Genomic DNA, 16,566 nt, shown 5'->3' with positions numbered 1-16,566 from the left:
TTGGAGAGTTCAGGTTAGGTTGAAGAATAAAGGTGGTCATATCAAATATTGACTTTCAAGCTCATTAGAATGATAGAAACTCTGTTTGTGCCTTAAATCCTGTATTCACATGTATACTTGCATGTTTTAAAAAATTTCCCATTTTCCTAGCAAAATGTAAAGAAAAGGGTGAAGGGGGGAAGAGAGGAGACTGTTGTATTTTTATCATGTTAAAAAGATGTGTGACTGTCTAATGTGCTGAAAGTTGACAATATAAAAAGGCACACAAGAAGGTTAAACTTGGGCAATCTTGCATCAATCTGCAGCCCTGTAGGTTCAGCTGTGTAGCATAGTCAGGATCAAGAGTTCCCGTGGCTACTAGTTGTTCCCACGCAGAGCCTTTTCTGTGCTGTGTACAAACATCAGTCTACTAATGAACATAAAAGCGCCTGCAGTGAGAATGAAGGTTTATTCATCTGCCAACAGTAGCAGCAGAGGACTGAGAAGCCTGTTCTCTGCTCATTAATAACACCCATCTGCAATTATTTCCCCAAAACGCTTTTTGTAAGGTCAGCTCAGAGCCAAAAAAGCTACACAACAAAACTCTTTATTAGCATAATTCAACACAAAAGCTTCCTCCTGTCGCAGTGCATTCTGGCACACAAAGATCACATCCTTCTGGCTTTCCGTGGGCGGCATCCATTGTGTGGCACGGGGGTGTTGTCAGTGATAGATACCACCTCCAGGCCTCCCATTGTCAGGCCTTTGATTGCAGACTGCAGAGCAGAGAAAAATGCATTCATTCATTAAGAAAGCTAATGGGAACAGATCAACATGTCTGCAGCTCCTTAAATTATCCTCATTATGACAAGTCTGGAAATAATTAGAGGACCACTTCTTCATGCTGTGACAGGTTTGCTGGTATTGACCGCCCACTCGCATATCGGCACAGAACAGGGTCAGCAGAACAAAACACAAAACTAGTTTCATTTTCATCCTGTTATCCTGCAGTAAATTTTCCTTCTTCATACAAATGGTTCCTTGATTTATTTTTTTAAAGCCTTCTTCAAACAGTGCAGATAAGGTAACATAATGAACAGGTAACACAAATAAAAGACATTTTATTTTAAAATGAGATTAATCAAAAGGAAAAAGTCAATCTCGTGCACATTTAAGCAAAATGCACTCGTACCAATAACTTTAACATGATGTCTTTGAGTTTGGAGCACAATGAATATAAACATTACTCAGCACTCAGGCTGAGTGCAAATTCACAGGTAGGCTGCTCCTCCGATTGCAAAAAACAATAGATGGGACCTGGTGAGCTGTCAGTGTAGCATTTTTCTACTTGTGAAAATAACATCAGCAATTTCTCACCCCACTGAGAAAGCCGACAGATGGGAGCATACTGACCAAACAATCAATGTTTTCTACACAGCCATCAGAGAACTTGCTTCAGAGGTTAAGGATCTATGTAATGTTACAGTATGTTGGTAAAATTACATATAATATTAAGAAGTTTCAGTTTCACATGTTTGCCTGTCCAACTGTCTGAAAATAAGCCAACTCTTTTGTCTTATTGGGTTATGACTGTATGCTTGCCTTTAACAGAAATATGACAAATTTCGATACCAAACTAAAGTACGAGTACAAGTTTATCATTTACTAAGCCAAAACAATTTTTTAAATAGGCTGTTTTAATGAGGCTCCATCCCTGTTAACTGTCTTCAGTCTGAAGACAGACCAAACAACAAGCTACAAAAATAATAACACTAATTAAAAATAAATTGTAGTTTTATCTGGAATAGATTTAAATATTTCTTTATAGAAACTACTCACCAAACGCCCGGGACCAAGACCTTTGACCACAACACGCACAAAGCTAACTCCTTTGGCTGTGGCTTTCTGTGCAGATGGACAGAAGAAAAATCTGAGATGAACAGCATCCCTTTGACTCCGGTGTTCAGAAAAGTCCAATAAAGCCAACAAATGAAATCCTCTCCTGGTTCTGAGGCTAATAGATGTGATTAGTAATCTTGACTAAAACACAGTTGAGGAGCTTTAGAGCTTTAGACACACCATTGCTCTGAATCCATGGCTTTTTCTCTGCTTTGCCACTTCTAACATGTTCAGAATAAGCAGGTCTCCAATTAATGCCATTCACTAGAGTCTTAAGATCGACTTCAACAAGCAGTGACTGCAGCTTTCATTACTTTGTGACAGTTTCGTGGCTTAGCAGCCATTACAAGAGAAAGTAACCAGTGCATAGAGGTATTCCACTGTTAGTTTTAGGTATGTATACAAAGAGGCTTAATTGACTAAGAGGTAAACAAGAATTATTCTTTAAGATATCCACCCCTCAAAACCAGTAGAAAAGACTCTTAATAAAAGTGTTCAGCAACTTTTAATTTTCAATTGTAGCAAAAACATTTAAAAACTGATGAGAGGAAAGTATAATTTAACTCTACTGAATATGGCAGCATTATAATAAAACTTAATTTATCAACTATGCTGATTACAACAAATGAAAAAGAAAATCTGTCTGACCATAACTTTGTTAGCCTGCAGCCTTTATAAAATCCTGAGAGAAGCCAGTTTGTTTACAGCAAACATTTAATATTCATGAATTAAGTGTTGCTGCACAAAGTGGAGAAGCAGCAGATGCTGTAGTCTCTAATTTTAATTTAATTGGAACAATCTTATGCAGGGATAACGAGGTGGCCCAGCGTTGTGTTGTATCGAACTCACCGCAGCAGCAGAGATGCCCGCAGTCTGAGCAGCGATCGGCGTCGACTTCTTGATATTTTTGAAACCTTCTGTTCCGCAGGATGTCCTCACCACGGACTGCCCTGCGCTGTCTGTTAGCTGGATGTGAGTGCTGGTAGAGAACACAGCGAGTTACTGGGTCGCAAACCGCCGGGCATTTTTACAGTGAGGACAAATCAGCAGTCGTGAACTCTAGCTAATATGTGGCTTTTAGCAATGGCCACCACAGCTGTTAATAGGAAATTTAAATCATAGCAGAACATCTGATTTCACTGAATTATGATAACAGATCCAACTAGCAATTTTCCCTCTAAAAGCAGGTTTCATGGTTACTTAATAAAATCAGAACACTACGGCAAATGGGTCTGAAATTACAAAGAGGAAAGACTAAAATAATGAAAGTGCTGACTGAATCTTGAATATGCTTTAAGAGATATTTTCTGACACTTACATTGCAACAAAGACAATTTGATCCTGTCAAAATACGACTATTAAAAAGCCAAATGTAAGAGTTTGCTTTCACTTACTTGTTGTATGTAGCTTTAATGTGAACAATTGGTAAGTCTTCAAACTTCTTCCCGCCCCATCTCAGTGCGCTGTCATGTCCAGGCAGTGGAGGTAAATAGCTGTAGGATTAAAACAAAGATTAGCCATTAATCATAATACTGCAGCAGGCTGTGCTTCTATTCAATGGAGCTTAGTTTGCTGACAGTAGGCAGTGAAACATGATGCTGACAGGTGTTAAATTAAAGAGAAAACATGAATAAATGAATGAAGACAAGCATTCTTTCACATCAATGCACCACATGATAAAGGTAAGCAATACAGTCATGCTCTGGGACATGTATGAAAAACCCTGTTAATTCAGGGTTTGTATTAAGATGGTGGAAGGAAAGGATTGAGTACACATCACTGAAGCTTCAGTCATAAAGACCGCTCAAGCAGACAATGAACATTTAAATCTACATGAAAGTCATCAGTAAACAGTGTTGGAAATTGTGGTTGACAGGGCGCAGATTTGACGACTGTGGTGCACATGTGTTAGGAATAGCAATGAGAAAGGGAAAAAAAATAAATACAACTTTTTTGTGTGACTGGAAATGTCAATACAAGCCGCATTAGCAAGAACAAGCAGCTAATATTTTTTTTGTGCTGCAGGAGATAAAGTAGTGGTCAATGCATTAAAAAATGAAACAAAAACATACCACTCAACCTCCTAATAGATGCAGCTATGAAAATCCTAGGTAACATCCTTCTCAATTTATTGTGTTCACAAGCTTTTCAGAAAACTTGACCTTTGACCTTGAGTTCAAGGTCATGGAGATTTGGACCTTAGCAGCTATGCCTATGGTATCAGTTTGAAATTCCTAGGTGACTTTCTTTTTGAGTTATGACATTCACAAACAACACCCCATCAGCCTCTTACAGCTGTGCCCCCCCCCCTCGATATACATGGTTTGTGCCAATTAGTCCATACCCCACTAGCAGTAAGATTAGGATTTTACAAGTTCTTCTTTTGATGTCAAATATTCAAACTGAAAAATGATTTCATATATCCATAATATATTACTGAGTATTCAAAATAGATTGGGACTAGTAAAATGTCACAATCTATTTTGTGACACTGGGATATTAAATTAAAGATGAAACCTGAATTGCTGACTGCTGAACAGTGAGGACATCCAGGGGGGCTTTGTTATATTATCACAATTTGATTTAACTCTCCTTTTGCTCAGATTATCAAATTACAGACCCCGGAAAACAGTGTGACACACACAAAAAAAACAGAAGAAAAAAAAATCGAAACTGATTTTATATTTTATAACCAACTAACAAAATAACTTTCAGATGGCAGTTTCCATTAAGTGACAGGTGAGGAATGTCTCCCTCTCATTTTTTCCTCTTTCATTTGCCAAACCAATTTCCAGCTGGCTCCATTCCATTAACACATTCACCTTACACGTGAAAGCTCCCCGGTTCAATTCCAGGAGGAGACGCATGTCGTGCTGCAGGAGACCAAAAGTTTGCATAAATGGCAGGGTTGTGTCAGAAAGGGCATCCGGCATAAAAATCTGTGCCAAATCAAATATGTGGATCCATCTGCCGTAGCGACTCCTTGGGAAATAAGGGAGCAGCTGAATGTACCATTTGCTAAACAAACTTCCATTTGTTTACTTCATTTTGGAAGTACTTTAGCAAGGATACCCAGCTGAATTTGGGAGAGACTAAAAGCCTCAGCAGCATAGGGGGAAAGGAGCGAGTGTGACTACTGTGCTATTTTCTACCAATTACATTTAAAAAAGTGTTTATGTATATAGCGAGACCAAGAGTGCATTCCATCAATTCAATTGGAGATCCAGAGGCCATAGCACAATGCAAAAAAGTGAGCAGTACAGACACAATGAGCTGACCCTGGTAGAAGAACAGATGCATCCACTGAACTGAGCTAAGAATGAGAAGAATGAGGTTTGTGGCCAGACACAAGTGTATGTATATGTCTCTTTCTCATATGTGTATATACCACACCCAGCACGCCCCTGCGGGCGGTTTATCCTTCAAGCTCGGGTCCTCTACCAGAGGCCTGGGAGCTTGAGGGTCCTGCGCAGTATCTTAGCTGTTCCCAGGACTGTGCTCTTCTGGACAGAGATCTCCGATGTTGTTCCCGGGATCTGCTGGAGCCACTCGCCTAGCTTGGGAGTCACCGCACCTAATGCTCCGATTACCACGGGGACCACCGTTACCTTCACCCTCCACATCCTCTCGAGCTCTTCTCTGAGCCCTTGGTATTTCTCCAGCTTCTCGTGTTCCTTCTTTCTGATGTTGCTGTCATTCGGGACCACTACATCGATCACTACGGCCGTCTTCTTCTGTTTGTCTACCACCACTATGTCCGGTTGGTTAGCCACCACCATTTTGTCCGTCTGTATCTGGAAGTCCCACAGGATCTTAGCTCGGTCATTCTCCACCACCCTTGGGGGCGTCTCCCATTTTGACCTCGGAACTTCCAGGCCATATTCGGCACAGATGTTTCTGTATACTATGCCGGCCACTTGGTTATGGCGTTCCATGTATGCCCTGCCTGCTAGCATCTTGCACCCTGCTGTTATGTTCTGGATTGTCTCAGGGGCATCTTTACACAGCCTGCACCTGGGGTCTTGCCTGGTGTGATAGACCCCAGCCTCTATGGATCTTGTACTCAGAGCTTGTTCTTGTGCTGCCATGATTAGTGCCTCTGTGCTGTCTTTCAGTCCAGCTTTGTCCAGCCACTGGTAGGATTTCTGGATATCAGCCACCTCCTATATCTGCCGGTGGTACATACCGTGCAGGGGCCTGTCCTTCCATGATGGTTCCTCGTCTCCCTCCTCTTTCTTGGGTTTCTGCTGCCTGAGGTATTCACTGAGCACTCGGTGAGTTGGGGCCATCTTCCCAATGTATTCTTGGATGTTCGTTGTCTCATCCTGGACTGTGGTGCTGACACTCACCAGTCCCCGGCCCCCTTCCTTCCGCTTAGCGTACAGCCTCAGGGTGCTGGACTTGGGGTGAAACCCTCCATGCATGGTAAGGAGCTTTCTTGTCTTTATGTCAGTGGCTTCTATCTCCTCCTTTGGCCAACTTATTATACCAGCTGGGTACCTGATCACGGGTAGGGCGTAGGTGTTGATAGCCCGGATCTTGTTCTTATCGTTCAGCTGACTCCTCAGGACTTGCCTGACCCTCTGCAGGTACTTGGTGGTTGCAGCTTTCCTAGCGACCTCTTCATGGTTCCCATTCGCCTGCGGGATCCCCAGGTACTTGTAACTGTCCTCTATGTCTGCAATGTTGCCTTCTGGTAGCTCGATCCCCTCAGTTTTGACTACCTTCACTCTCTTTCATATGAGAGGGAAGCAGCATAGGGGAAAGGAGTGAGTGTGACTACTCAAGTGCGGGATCTACCAAGGAGATGCTCTGTCTCCTCATATGTGTATATATCTATATATATATATTTATATATTTATTTATTGCGGTCACTTATTTGTTTGCTTGTTTTGTTTCTTGTCTCTTGGATGGGCCATCTAGAGACAGAGTTACTGCAAATCAGTATACAAACTTCTTTCCATCCTAATGGTATCAGTTTTCTCCAGGATGTCAAAATGCCCCATCCACAATATATTTTGCAGTCAACCCAGATAAAACGTAAAACGCCTGTCAACTTTTCGGGCGTTCTTCGTTGCTCTCAAATAAACTAAGTGCGCAATATCTTCCTGGAAAAATGATGGTGCATCCCTCCAGAAGAGTTGAAGAAGCGCGTTGGAGCAGTTTGAGCTGTACATTTTGGCACACCTTGCTAAGACTTAATGTTGTTTCATTTCATTTGCATGTACATTTGTGCCTAACCTGAAGTCCTTCGCAGTCTCTGCGCTGGAGGATGCTTCTTTTTCCTGATGCCTGACAGCACTGCTGCATACTGTCCGCTGCAACGCTCTGCTTCCACATCTGTACGCACACAATTTAATTAGCAACGACTTTATAAACCTGTCATATTAAACATAATCTGCTATTGATATTTTTATCATGATTATAAAGGTGTCATCTAAAATACTATGTGTTATCAAAATTCTACAGCCTAGAACTAGCCGTTAGCTAACATAAATGCTAAGAAAACATAGCCATAAAGCACTTACAGAGAGGCTGTACTTCCGTTTAGAGGGGCAGACAACTGTCGACATACGGTACTCAGTGAACTAAACAATATACAGCTAAATTTCTTCATGTTCCACACACTTATACACAATCTTGCAGCCAGACGTTAAATAATTTTACACACAACAAACGTGACATTGAAGGAGCAATCCAGACCAGACCAGTAACACCCAAGGAGGTGTGCGGGGGTGGCGTCACATTCAAAAAAATAATATATGTAGAAGCTTCACTTATACATTGCTTATAAACTGCTTTAATTTAATTAAGATATAATGATAATATTTTAATGTGGCTGTATAAGTGGCGTATTATTGGTTTTTTTTAATATATTAATTTCATTTCACACCCACAGTTATGGGTAAATAGATCGTCCGTTTTCCCGCATAGAATTGTGGGTCGAGGACGGAAATGGTGCTTTCAAGTACTTGAAAAACCCTCGATATTATGCCATTTTGTGTTTAATAAAAACGTATCTTCGTCAACAAAACATTGGAGCGTTTTACTTGAATCACAATAAATAATATAATTGCTCTATAAACTACTAACAGCAGAGAAATTACGTAAAGAACCCTACTTCCATTTTGTTTTAATTAGCATTTGCTAATGTTGGTGTTTATTTATTATTTCTTTGCTTGTACATTGAATGCAACAGAAAAAGATGGCTGCGCCCTGTGGAAGAATGACAAGTCGGCCTCTCCTACAGTTTCTGTCTCGTTTCAGCAGATCTCCCGTCGGAAACACGGGCTTCCGTCAGTTTTCCAGCGCTACTGTTTGCCGTGCGGCTTTTCAGATCAATGAAGCGGCGGAAAGAGCAAATTCACCATGGACTCTGGTGGCAGCGGTGTATCTGCAAAGGCTGCCGGTCATCTCAGCGGACTGCAGTCCTATCGAGCAACAGTTCAAACAGATGCTTCACCAGGTGGGTCTCCGTATCATGGAAGGGCTGAAGACTATGAGTGAAAAGAGTAAACTGTTTTTGTTTTGTTTTTCTTAGCTTTCACAAAGCACATGCGGTCATTTGAAGAAAAATCACATGTTGGTTCTAGGCAGAAATATATGACGCTTGGGAGATGTTAGAATTTATATTTCACAGCTATCACTATATCAAGGCTAGCAGTGAGAATATAGAGTCCAGTTATTTTGTGATACACGATGCGGTGCAAGACAGTCCTGCAAGATGAAAACTGGGCTGTCCTAACAAAACATTTATATAAATATGTTTGTGGATATCAGAAAATAAGTTTTTGAAGAAGAGAGTGCAGGCAGGATGGATTGGATGGACACGAGTGTCAGGGGTGATTTATAATAAGTTAGCAGCAATAGTGAAAGGGAAGGTGAAACCTGATATGATATATGTTTGGAGGTGGTGGATTTTCATTGGGATTGACCAGGATGGACAAGATTAGAAATGAATACATCAGAGGGACAGCTCAGGTTGAGGAGTTTGGAGGCAAAAGATAGAAAGGTAAGGTGGGGATGGTTTGGACATTTTCAGAGGAGGAATAGTTGATACTATGGGCAAAGGATTTTGAAGATGGAACTGGCAGGCAGGAGGGAAAGAGGAAGAACTCAGAGGAGGTTCATGAATGTAGTGAAAGAGGACAGACATATAGATGGCTGGTGTGACAGAGGAGGCTGCAAGGGACCGGGTGAGATGGGAGCTGATGATCCATTGTGGCAACCTCTGAAGGCGGCAGCTGAAAGAAAAAAAAAAAATTGGATAAGGAAAAGAAAATGGATGTATGGATATTAAAATCTGAAAAATGGTCAGGCCACTCACTCACATGTTATTTGGCATTTTGAAATCGGAGGCAATATTTGAACATGAGTATCTCAAAAACTATTAAAGGTAAAAGCCTGAAGTTTTCACTTTATATCCGGACTCTGTGCAGGCCAGTCAAGTTCTTCCACACCAGCCATATTCTTCTGTCTTTATGGACCTGGCTTTGTGCACTGGTGCACAGTCGTGTTGGAACAGTAAGTGGGCATCCCCAAACTGTTGCTACAAAGTTGGGAGTGTGAAATTGTCCAAAATATCTTGGTATGCTGAAGCCAAGCCCCACACCATAATCCCCCAAACTGTACACTTGGCACAATGCAGTCAGACGAAAACCATTCTCCTGTCAGTGGCCAAACGTATCACAGTAACACACTTCACTGAGCTCCTAAGAACGACCTGTTCTTTTACAAATGTTAGTAGAAGCAGTCTGCATGCCTAAGTGCTTTTATTTTCGGTCAAACAGAAAATTTGATGATTTGAGATGGAATGATCCACCAACCAGTTTATAACCACCAGTTAACCTAACATCCATGTCTTTGGATTATGAGAGGAAGCTGGAAAGAACCCAAACATGGATATGGAGAACATGCAAATTCTATGCAGAACATCCCCAGCTGGGCGGTAGATTCTTCTCTGCTGTGCGGCAAAAGTGCTAAACACAGCAGTGTGCTCCCCATTTTTGTCATAAAAAATATTTTAGCACATTTTATTCGCTCTGTTGTGGCATTTGAGGTGGCAAGAATCGTCACCGTTATGTTTTGTCAGTATTGAGGTCATTATTATTTTACAGAATTACTCATAGACTTTTATTTAATAAATTTGTTCATTTAAGTGTTCTTTCTGGAATTTTAACTGATAACTAATATTCAGATCTGCCACAGTTTTGTGAATTAATTTAAAGGTATGCACAAAGGAAGAAAATTATTGCAGAACACGGTGGTATTCGTTTTTGTCTCTGTTATCTTGTTGTAATAATTGTTGGAGGCCAAATTATATCTAGACAAATCAAAGAGCTGCACAGCTCTCATTTAAAAACAAAGTTATATGTCAAGTATAGACTTAAAACAGAGGCAATGGCAAAGTTTTAAGCAGAAGTAATGTAACTTGTCGATCAGTGGTTAATCAGTTCAAACCAATCAACTCAAGAAGTCCTGACCTCAAAATTCTTCTCACTCTGTTTGCAGATGGAGGTTTACTGTCTGGTGGTTGTGTGCTGTCTGAATAACAGATGGTTTCATAAGGAAATGTAGGAAAAAATGTTCAGAGTAGTCTAAAGCCTGAACCTTTGGCCTGCTGAGATTATTTTAACTCAGATTTACTTCATTATTTCAAACTTTGGCCAAGTTTGATGTGAACCTTCAGCTTTGTAATATTATATACATGCACCAGGCAGTTTTACTTTACTGGTACTCTTTTTCCCAATAAGGCAACAAAGGTGCCTTATTCCAAAATTCCACTACATCCCTGAGGTGCTGTATTGGCTTGATATCTGGTGACTGTGGAGGCCATTTGAGTAAAGAAAACTCATTGTGATGTTCAAGAAAAAAGGTTGAGATGATTTGAGCTTTGTGATGGTGTGTTATCCTGCTGGAAGTAGCCATCAGAAGATGGCTACATTGTTGTTATAACGGGATGGATGTGGTCAGCAGCAATGCTCAAAAACGTGCTCCCACACTATTGCACCACCACTATCAACCTAAACTGCTGATTCAAAGCTGAATGGATCCATATTTGATGTTGTGTTTGCCAAATTCTGACCCTACAATCTAAATGCTGCATTTCTGAAGACCAGGCATTGTTTTTCCGATATTCTGTTGTCCAATTTTGGTGAGCATGTGCAAATTGTAGCTTCAGTTTGTTGTTGTTAGCTGACAGGAGTGACACACTGTGCGGTCCTTTGCTGCTGTAGCTCTTCTGCTTCATACTTTTGTTGTAACAAACGTGACAACATGAGACTCAGCAGCAATGCCCAGACTGAAAGATGTCCTTTTGAGAAACAGGCCTCTTCTGGATTCTTTCAGATCGAGCTGGAAAAGAGCGTTCTGTCGGACCACGAGCTGCGCCTGCTGGAAGATGCAGAGAGGATGAGTCGTAAGCAGGCGGACGACTACGATTCAGATGAAGAGGACAGCCATGGGGACCAGGAGATAATGATGGCTCAGGACTTGGAAGACATCTGGGAGCAGAAAATGAAGAGCTTTCAGCCAGCGCCAAGGGTCAGAGGTCAGTTTAGGCAGTGTATGATCAGTAAAGGAGTAGACCAGCATGTACACAGTATGAAAATATACTCAAGCACTGCAAATGTGCATGATGAAATGTCTGTAATTTAATGTGATGTATTGTAGTATTCAGCCTTTGGTGGTGCTCCAATCATTAATCAAGTAAAACAGAATGAGAATGAAAATTAGATTATCTGAAGGAGTCTCACAGAGCTGTGTTTAAATGAAATTACCAGAGAGTGAATAGCCTTTAATGTATTTTTTGATATTCAGAAAATCTATTTGCTCCAGAATTCTAAATTAGCATTTTGCTCCCTGTGACATTTAAAAAGTTAGTGTGAGTTTTGCAGACAACGACAGAGCTGTTGTGAAGCTGCTGACTACCTCCTGTCTCTGGTTTAGCTGATGTAGATAAGGACTTGACCTCAGCGGAGCGCTGCTTGGCCGACTCCCTGGTTCTTCTGGCCGAGCAGGAAGTGGGTGATGAGAAGCTCTGGCTGCTGCCTCAGACTCGGTGGCAGGAGGGGGAAACGCTGCGACAGACGGCTGAGAGAGCTCTCACCTCCCTGCCAGGTAACTTAAGTTTTCAGGCTGCTAAGCACCAGAATTATTTAACAAATTTAGTTTCCTAACAGCTTTTTATTGATTTTATAAATTAATTCAGGTGTACTTCAAACTTGAATGGGTCTATGACTACATTTTTTTTCATTAATCTGCCCTCAATTTCCTGATTAAATCATTTTTCTCTAAACTGTAATTAGTGCTGGTTTAAATCAGAGAATTACTAAGGCATCAGCACTACGAACACAGTGTTATTAGATAAACTTCCCATTAATAAACGGGGTTAATTCCCTTCATATTTGATGCTTTATGTTGGAAAATACTTTTCATGATTTTTGGAAAGCCTTCATATTTTGGCTAATTGCAGCCCACTTTAATATGAAATGAATTGTAAATTGTAAATATCTGAACAAATAGTACTTATTTTAATTCTCAAATATCAGCCCAATCACACTAATTATAGATAGAGCATGTCACGGTACCCACATCCTGTCTAATTCATTATTTCTTGTACAGTTAAGCACACAGTTTTCTGGGATTTGAAACATTTGTCTCTTTAGTATTATTCTCATGTCAAGAAGGACGAAAAAAAATTTTCATATTTAATTCAAAAAATGCTGTGAACAAGGCTTTGCCCCATTTCTGATTCCAAGGTCAAAGCCTTAATTATGCCAAAGCATCTCAGTCTGATTTTACTCTGGACTTTGACTAGACCGCTCTAAAACCTGCTGGAGTGTTCTCAATCACTGTGCTGCCGCATAATCCAAGTGGGGTTGAGCTTCATGGCATAAACTGATGGTTGAACGTTCTCTGGAATATCTGGCAGAGAGCAGAATGCATGGCTGCATCAGTTACAGCAACTCGTCCACAGACCCATCATACTGCTACAACCACCATGTTTGTTGATATGTCATTTTTATGAAATGCATTTCACAACATAGCAATGGGATGCAAAACTTCCAGAAAGTTCAACTTTTGTCTCGTCAGTCCAGGGAGTATTTTCCCAAAAGTCTTGGGGTTCAACAATGGGGTTTATTCTTTGGCAAATGTGAGACGAGCCTTTGTGGGGTTTTCTGGTCAGCAGTAGTTTTCTCCTTGGAACTCTCCCATGGATGACATTTTTGCACAGTCTCTTTCTTGTTGTTGAATCATCAACACTGACCTTAGTTGAGGCGAGTGAGGCCTGCAGTTCTTCAGATGTTGTTCTGGTTTCTTTTGCGATCTCCTGAATGAATCCTGGGAAGGTTCACCATTGTTCCAGGTTTTCTCCAGTTGTGGATAATGGCACTCACAGTGGTTCACTGCAGTCCCAACATCTCAGAAATGGGTTTGTAAGATTTATAGACTGATGATTTTGTCAGGAAGGAGGCAAATACTTTTTCATAGCATTGCACGTGGGTATTAAGACAGATCCAGTTTTTGGACAGCAAGTGAAACAAAAACAAATTAATCTGCTGATATTTGTTAAATATGTTTTTATCAGCTAAGAACTTTCCACATTTAAACAATTACCCCAAAGTGCAAGTGTGTGTTGGATATTTAAGCACATTTTAAGGGCATTTGAGGTACTGTTAATATCCAAAATTATTGTCCACATGCTTCATTTGCTGCATTCTTACTGTATTTGCATCCTGATCTCTTTTGTTATAATGATCCAGCTTTATCCTAAAGATCTTTAAAATCTGATGTGATCATTCATAAATTCATTATCCACAACAAGAGGTTTACTGTAAATCCCCTCTGAAACCCCACTCCGACAACTCATTTGCATACACCTCGTAGAGCAGTGCTTGGCCCCGAGCTGTCATCTCCGCTAAGACGTCCACTGATCTCAGCCGTAGATTAGAGCCTGTTTCGGAAATAATAAGCAGACGATTTGACCAAAATTAAGGGTGAGAGGTGAAAGCTGATGACTAATGGCAGAAATATTCCCAGTCACCCAGTAATGATCCCTCACATTAAATATATCAACTGTCTGATTCTCAACGTGTATCCAAGCTTTAAAGCATTTAAATAAGAGTCTACAGACTGACTGTATTTAACCATTTCACAACATTTCTCAAGCTATTAATGTGTCAGCTCCATCAATCACTTCCTAAGCCATTCCCCTGACAATAACATTTGGTAGAGGGTTTTATTTAAGGTGTCTTAGAGGAGCAGAAGTTGATCCATTTTTAATATAGCTGGACTCAGTGAGAATCTCTAACATGGCCGTGTTGTGCCTCACTCTGCACATTGAGCCAGCAGGGACCATGGGGATTTACACGACATGATATTAGATTAAAAAGTGGGTTGTTGTCGCAGCAGAGAAGAGAAACAGAATATGAGGGTGATGTAACACTTTAATTAGAGGAGTCAAACACTGATGATCCACAAGAATGCGACAACATAAAGCGGCACCATTAGAAAGTGTTAAAAGCTGCATAAAGGTTAGCAACATCTGCACTTTTGTTTCCATCTGCATGAACTCACAGCCTGTTTTCCTACCTGCAGCAGCTGGTTTCAAGGCGACTTTCCTTGGCAACGCCCCCTGCGGAGTGTACAAGTACAAACTGCCCAAAGCCATTCGGACGGAGAACTCAATCGGGACAAAAGTATTCTTCTTCAAAGCTATCCTGGCAGATGGTGCCCCTCCCAAAACCAAAAAAGCTCCTTTTCTCTGGGTGAAGAAGAGTGAACTGCAGAAATACCTCAAACCAGCGTACATGATGAAGGTCGAGCGCTTCATCCTAGACTTGTGACACTTAAAGTTATACAGGGACACTGACTTACATTTATGAGCCCCAGAAAGTTACCTTTATTGCTTATCTGTCATCTTGTATCTCATAATGTCTTGTGACATGTCTGTATATTTCATTCTACAAATAAAGTGTTTTTTCACACGTGAAACAAAGTAATATCTACCTGATTGTAATGCTGTCCAGAGACTATGTGATATTTTTGGCTGTTAGGAGTATCTGCCTGGGACAAGTTTCAAGAAGTTTATGGTAGATATTACTTAAGTTAATTTTCACTAGTTATACTACCTGATCAGGAATGTCATGGGGATGGAGGTGCTAGGTGGCAATTTGCTGGAAAAGTAATGTAAATTTACAACCATGGAAACTGACGCTATATGTATGATATTGGCTGTCTTCATGGTTCCACCTCGCTGCACACTAGCATCATCTGTGGGTTGTCAGTGCCTACTGTTGTACACATCATGCCATCACCAAGAATTTTTTTTTTTTCTTGTACTGGTCATTCTCACAAAAGTAAATCATGTACGCCCCAGACAAATCTGAATGTATTTTCTGTTGGAACATGGTGAGATGTCCCGGATGCAGTATTTGAGATGAATCTAATATGGTTGTCTTGCAATCACCAGTTATTTTCCAAACCAAACTGTCACTAGTACTCATCTGGATTGGCTTATTTTGTGCTCAAAGAAATGCTCTAAAGAACGGACCTAAACACAGACCAATAAGATGAAAATATCCTTTTCTTTGTTTGATTCCTGCCCTACACTTCACAACCCTCTAACCATCCCTCTAAGTAATACTATGAAATCAAGCCTAAAATGAAACGTAGGGGAAAAAAACAATAAAAAAAGCTTGAAAGTAACACCCGAAAGTAACTTTCAAAACAAAGTGCAATTCTTCAATGCTGATGTAAGTATTAAAATGAGGGCTATGATCTACCCACAGTGTCCTCCCTCAAGTACTATATCAGCCAATAGTAGGCCTCCAGAGATGATGTGTCATATCATTTATCACAGCTTGATAGCCTACACAGCTACAGACTGTCCTAATTAAGATTGCCCGTCATTCAATATGAAGAAGAGGGTAGACATGGATTTCGTGGGTGCTGCAGGGAATATTTAGAGCCCAAACATTTGTCTAATAAATAAGCATGAACGCGGTAGAAGATTTAGTAGAAAGTCTTTAATTTTCACACTGCCACAAAGTTTGTCAAAGAAGCAAGAAAATCTCACATGGGGCCCAGTTATTTTTTCTTCAGCAATGTGTTTATTTTTTTTAAAACTCGAATATGAAATACGATTTCATACAACCACTAAATCTTTTGGGGCAAATGTAATTATCCCCGCTACAAATACACAGACATGCATGCACACATAGTGCTGTGCAAATGTAGACAGGTGTGTGGAAAAAAATAAATGGAGTTCAAGAAGGACATTTATTTCAAACAGTCTCAAACCAATAATTTCTTTCAACCATTGGGTGAAATTTTCAACTTTAGAAGTGTTGTTTGCTTGGTTGCTAAATCATTTCAATGCAAGCTTGCCTCTTTTTCTAGTTTAGAGCTTTCTCACTAACACAGTTTGGATTTTTTTTTCTTTCAAAATTCATCCCAAAACACACTCGTGGGATTCAGTCTTGTGCTGAAAGTTTTGAACGTGAGCAGAAATAATGCTGAAACACATCTGAGCTATATAAGTCCAGAGGGTTATAAATTAATTAAAATTAATTTATCAATAGTGTGAACATGTGTCCCATGCATATTTAAAGAGGTGATTTCTCCAGACAAAAGACACAAAAGAGGACAGAAAATTAAATCATGCATGCATGTGTGCTGACTCAT

The 16,566-nt window shown here is 40.4% G+C and overlaps 2 protein-coding genes across 3 annotated transcripts; one reads left to right on the top strand and one right to left on the bottom strand.

The window, feature by feature from the left end:
- Positions 1 to 7,595, bottom strand: mrps11 (mitochondrial ribosomal protein S11). Its single transcript, XM_003437568.5, has 6 exons — positions 7,407 to 7,595; positions 7,120 to 7,218; positions 3,273 to 3,371; positions 2,728 to 2,857; positions 1,819 to 1,884; positions 1 to 755 (listed from the first exon to the last, which is right to left on the bottom strand). The coding sequence occupies exons 1-6, from the start codon at positions 7,493 to 7,495 to the stop codon at positions 648 to 650; spliced, it is 591 nt and encodes a 196-aa protein (XP_003437616.1). The 5' UTR covers positions 7,496 to 7,595; the 3' UTR covers positions 1 to 647.
- Positions 7,596 to 8,057: 462 nt separating this feature from the next.
- mrpl46 (mitochondrial ribosomal protein L46) lies at positions 8,058 to 15,064 on the top strand. Of its 2 annotated transcripts, none has more exons than XM_005447703.4 (4): positions 8,058 to 8,344; positions 11,227 to 11,428; positions 11,827 to 11,997; positions 14,482 to 15,064. In XM_005447703.4, exons 1-4 carry the CDS (start codon positions 8,069 to 8,071, stop codon positions 14,724 to 14,726), a joined length of 894 nt encoding a protein of 297 aa, XP_005447760.1. In that variant the 5' UTR covers positions 8,058 to 8,068; the 3' UTR covers positions 14,727 to 15,064. The 2 variants fall into 2 exon arrangements, with proteins under 2 accessions (XP_005447760.1, XP_003437615.2); XM_003437567.5 differs by having other exon boundaries at positions 8,059 to 8,344; positions 14,479 to 15,064.
- Positions 15,065 to 16,566: the final 1,502 nt, after the last annotated feature.

The sequence above is a fragment of the Oreochromis niloticus genome, linkage group LG1, assembly GCF_001858045.2.
Source record: "Oreochromis niloticus isolate F11D_XX linkage group LG1, O_niloticus_UMD_NMBU, whole genome shotgun sequence".
Classification (NCBI taxonomy): domain Eukaryota; kingdom Metazoa; phylum Chordata; class Actinopteri; order Cichliformes; family Cichlidae; genus Oreochromis; species Oreochromis niloticus.
This window is presented reverse-complemented; position numbering and strand designations above follow the sequence as displayed.

Excerpts from the sequence above, each read along its gene's own strand:
- mrps11 (XM_003437568.5), bottom strand. The coding sequence starts at position 7,495 with ATGAAGAAATTTAGCTGTATATTGTTTAGTTCACTGAGTACCGTATGT. Across the intron at positions 3,372-7,119 it reads GAGACTGCGAAGGACTTCAG|CTATTTACCTCCACTGCCTG; the intron begins GTTAGGCACAAA and ends TTAATCCTACAG. Across the intron at positions 756-1,818 it reads GTCTTGGTCCCGGGCGTTTG|TCTGCAATCAAAGGCCTGAC; the intron begins GTGAGTAGTTTC and ends TCTGCTCTGCAG.
- mrpl46 (XM_003437567.5), top strand. The coding sequence starts at position 8,069 with ATGCAACAGAAAAAGATGGCTGCGCCCTGTGGAAGAATGACAAGTCGG. Across the intron at positions 8,345-11,226 it reads TCAAACAGATGCTTCACCAG|ATCGAGCTGGAAAAGAGCGT; the intron begins GTGGGTCTCCGT and ends GGATTCTTTCAG. Across the intron at positions 11,998-14,478 it reads AGCTCTCACCTCCCTGCCAG|CAGCTGGTTTCAAGGCGACT; the intron begins GTAACTTAAGTT and ends TCCTACCTGCAG.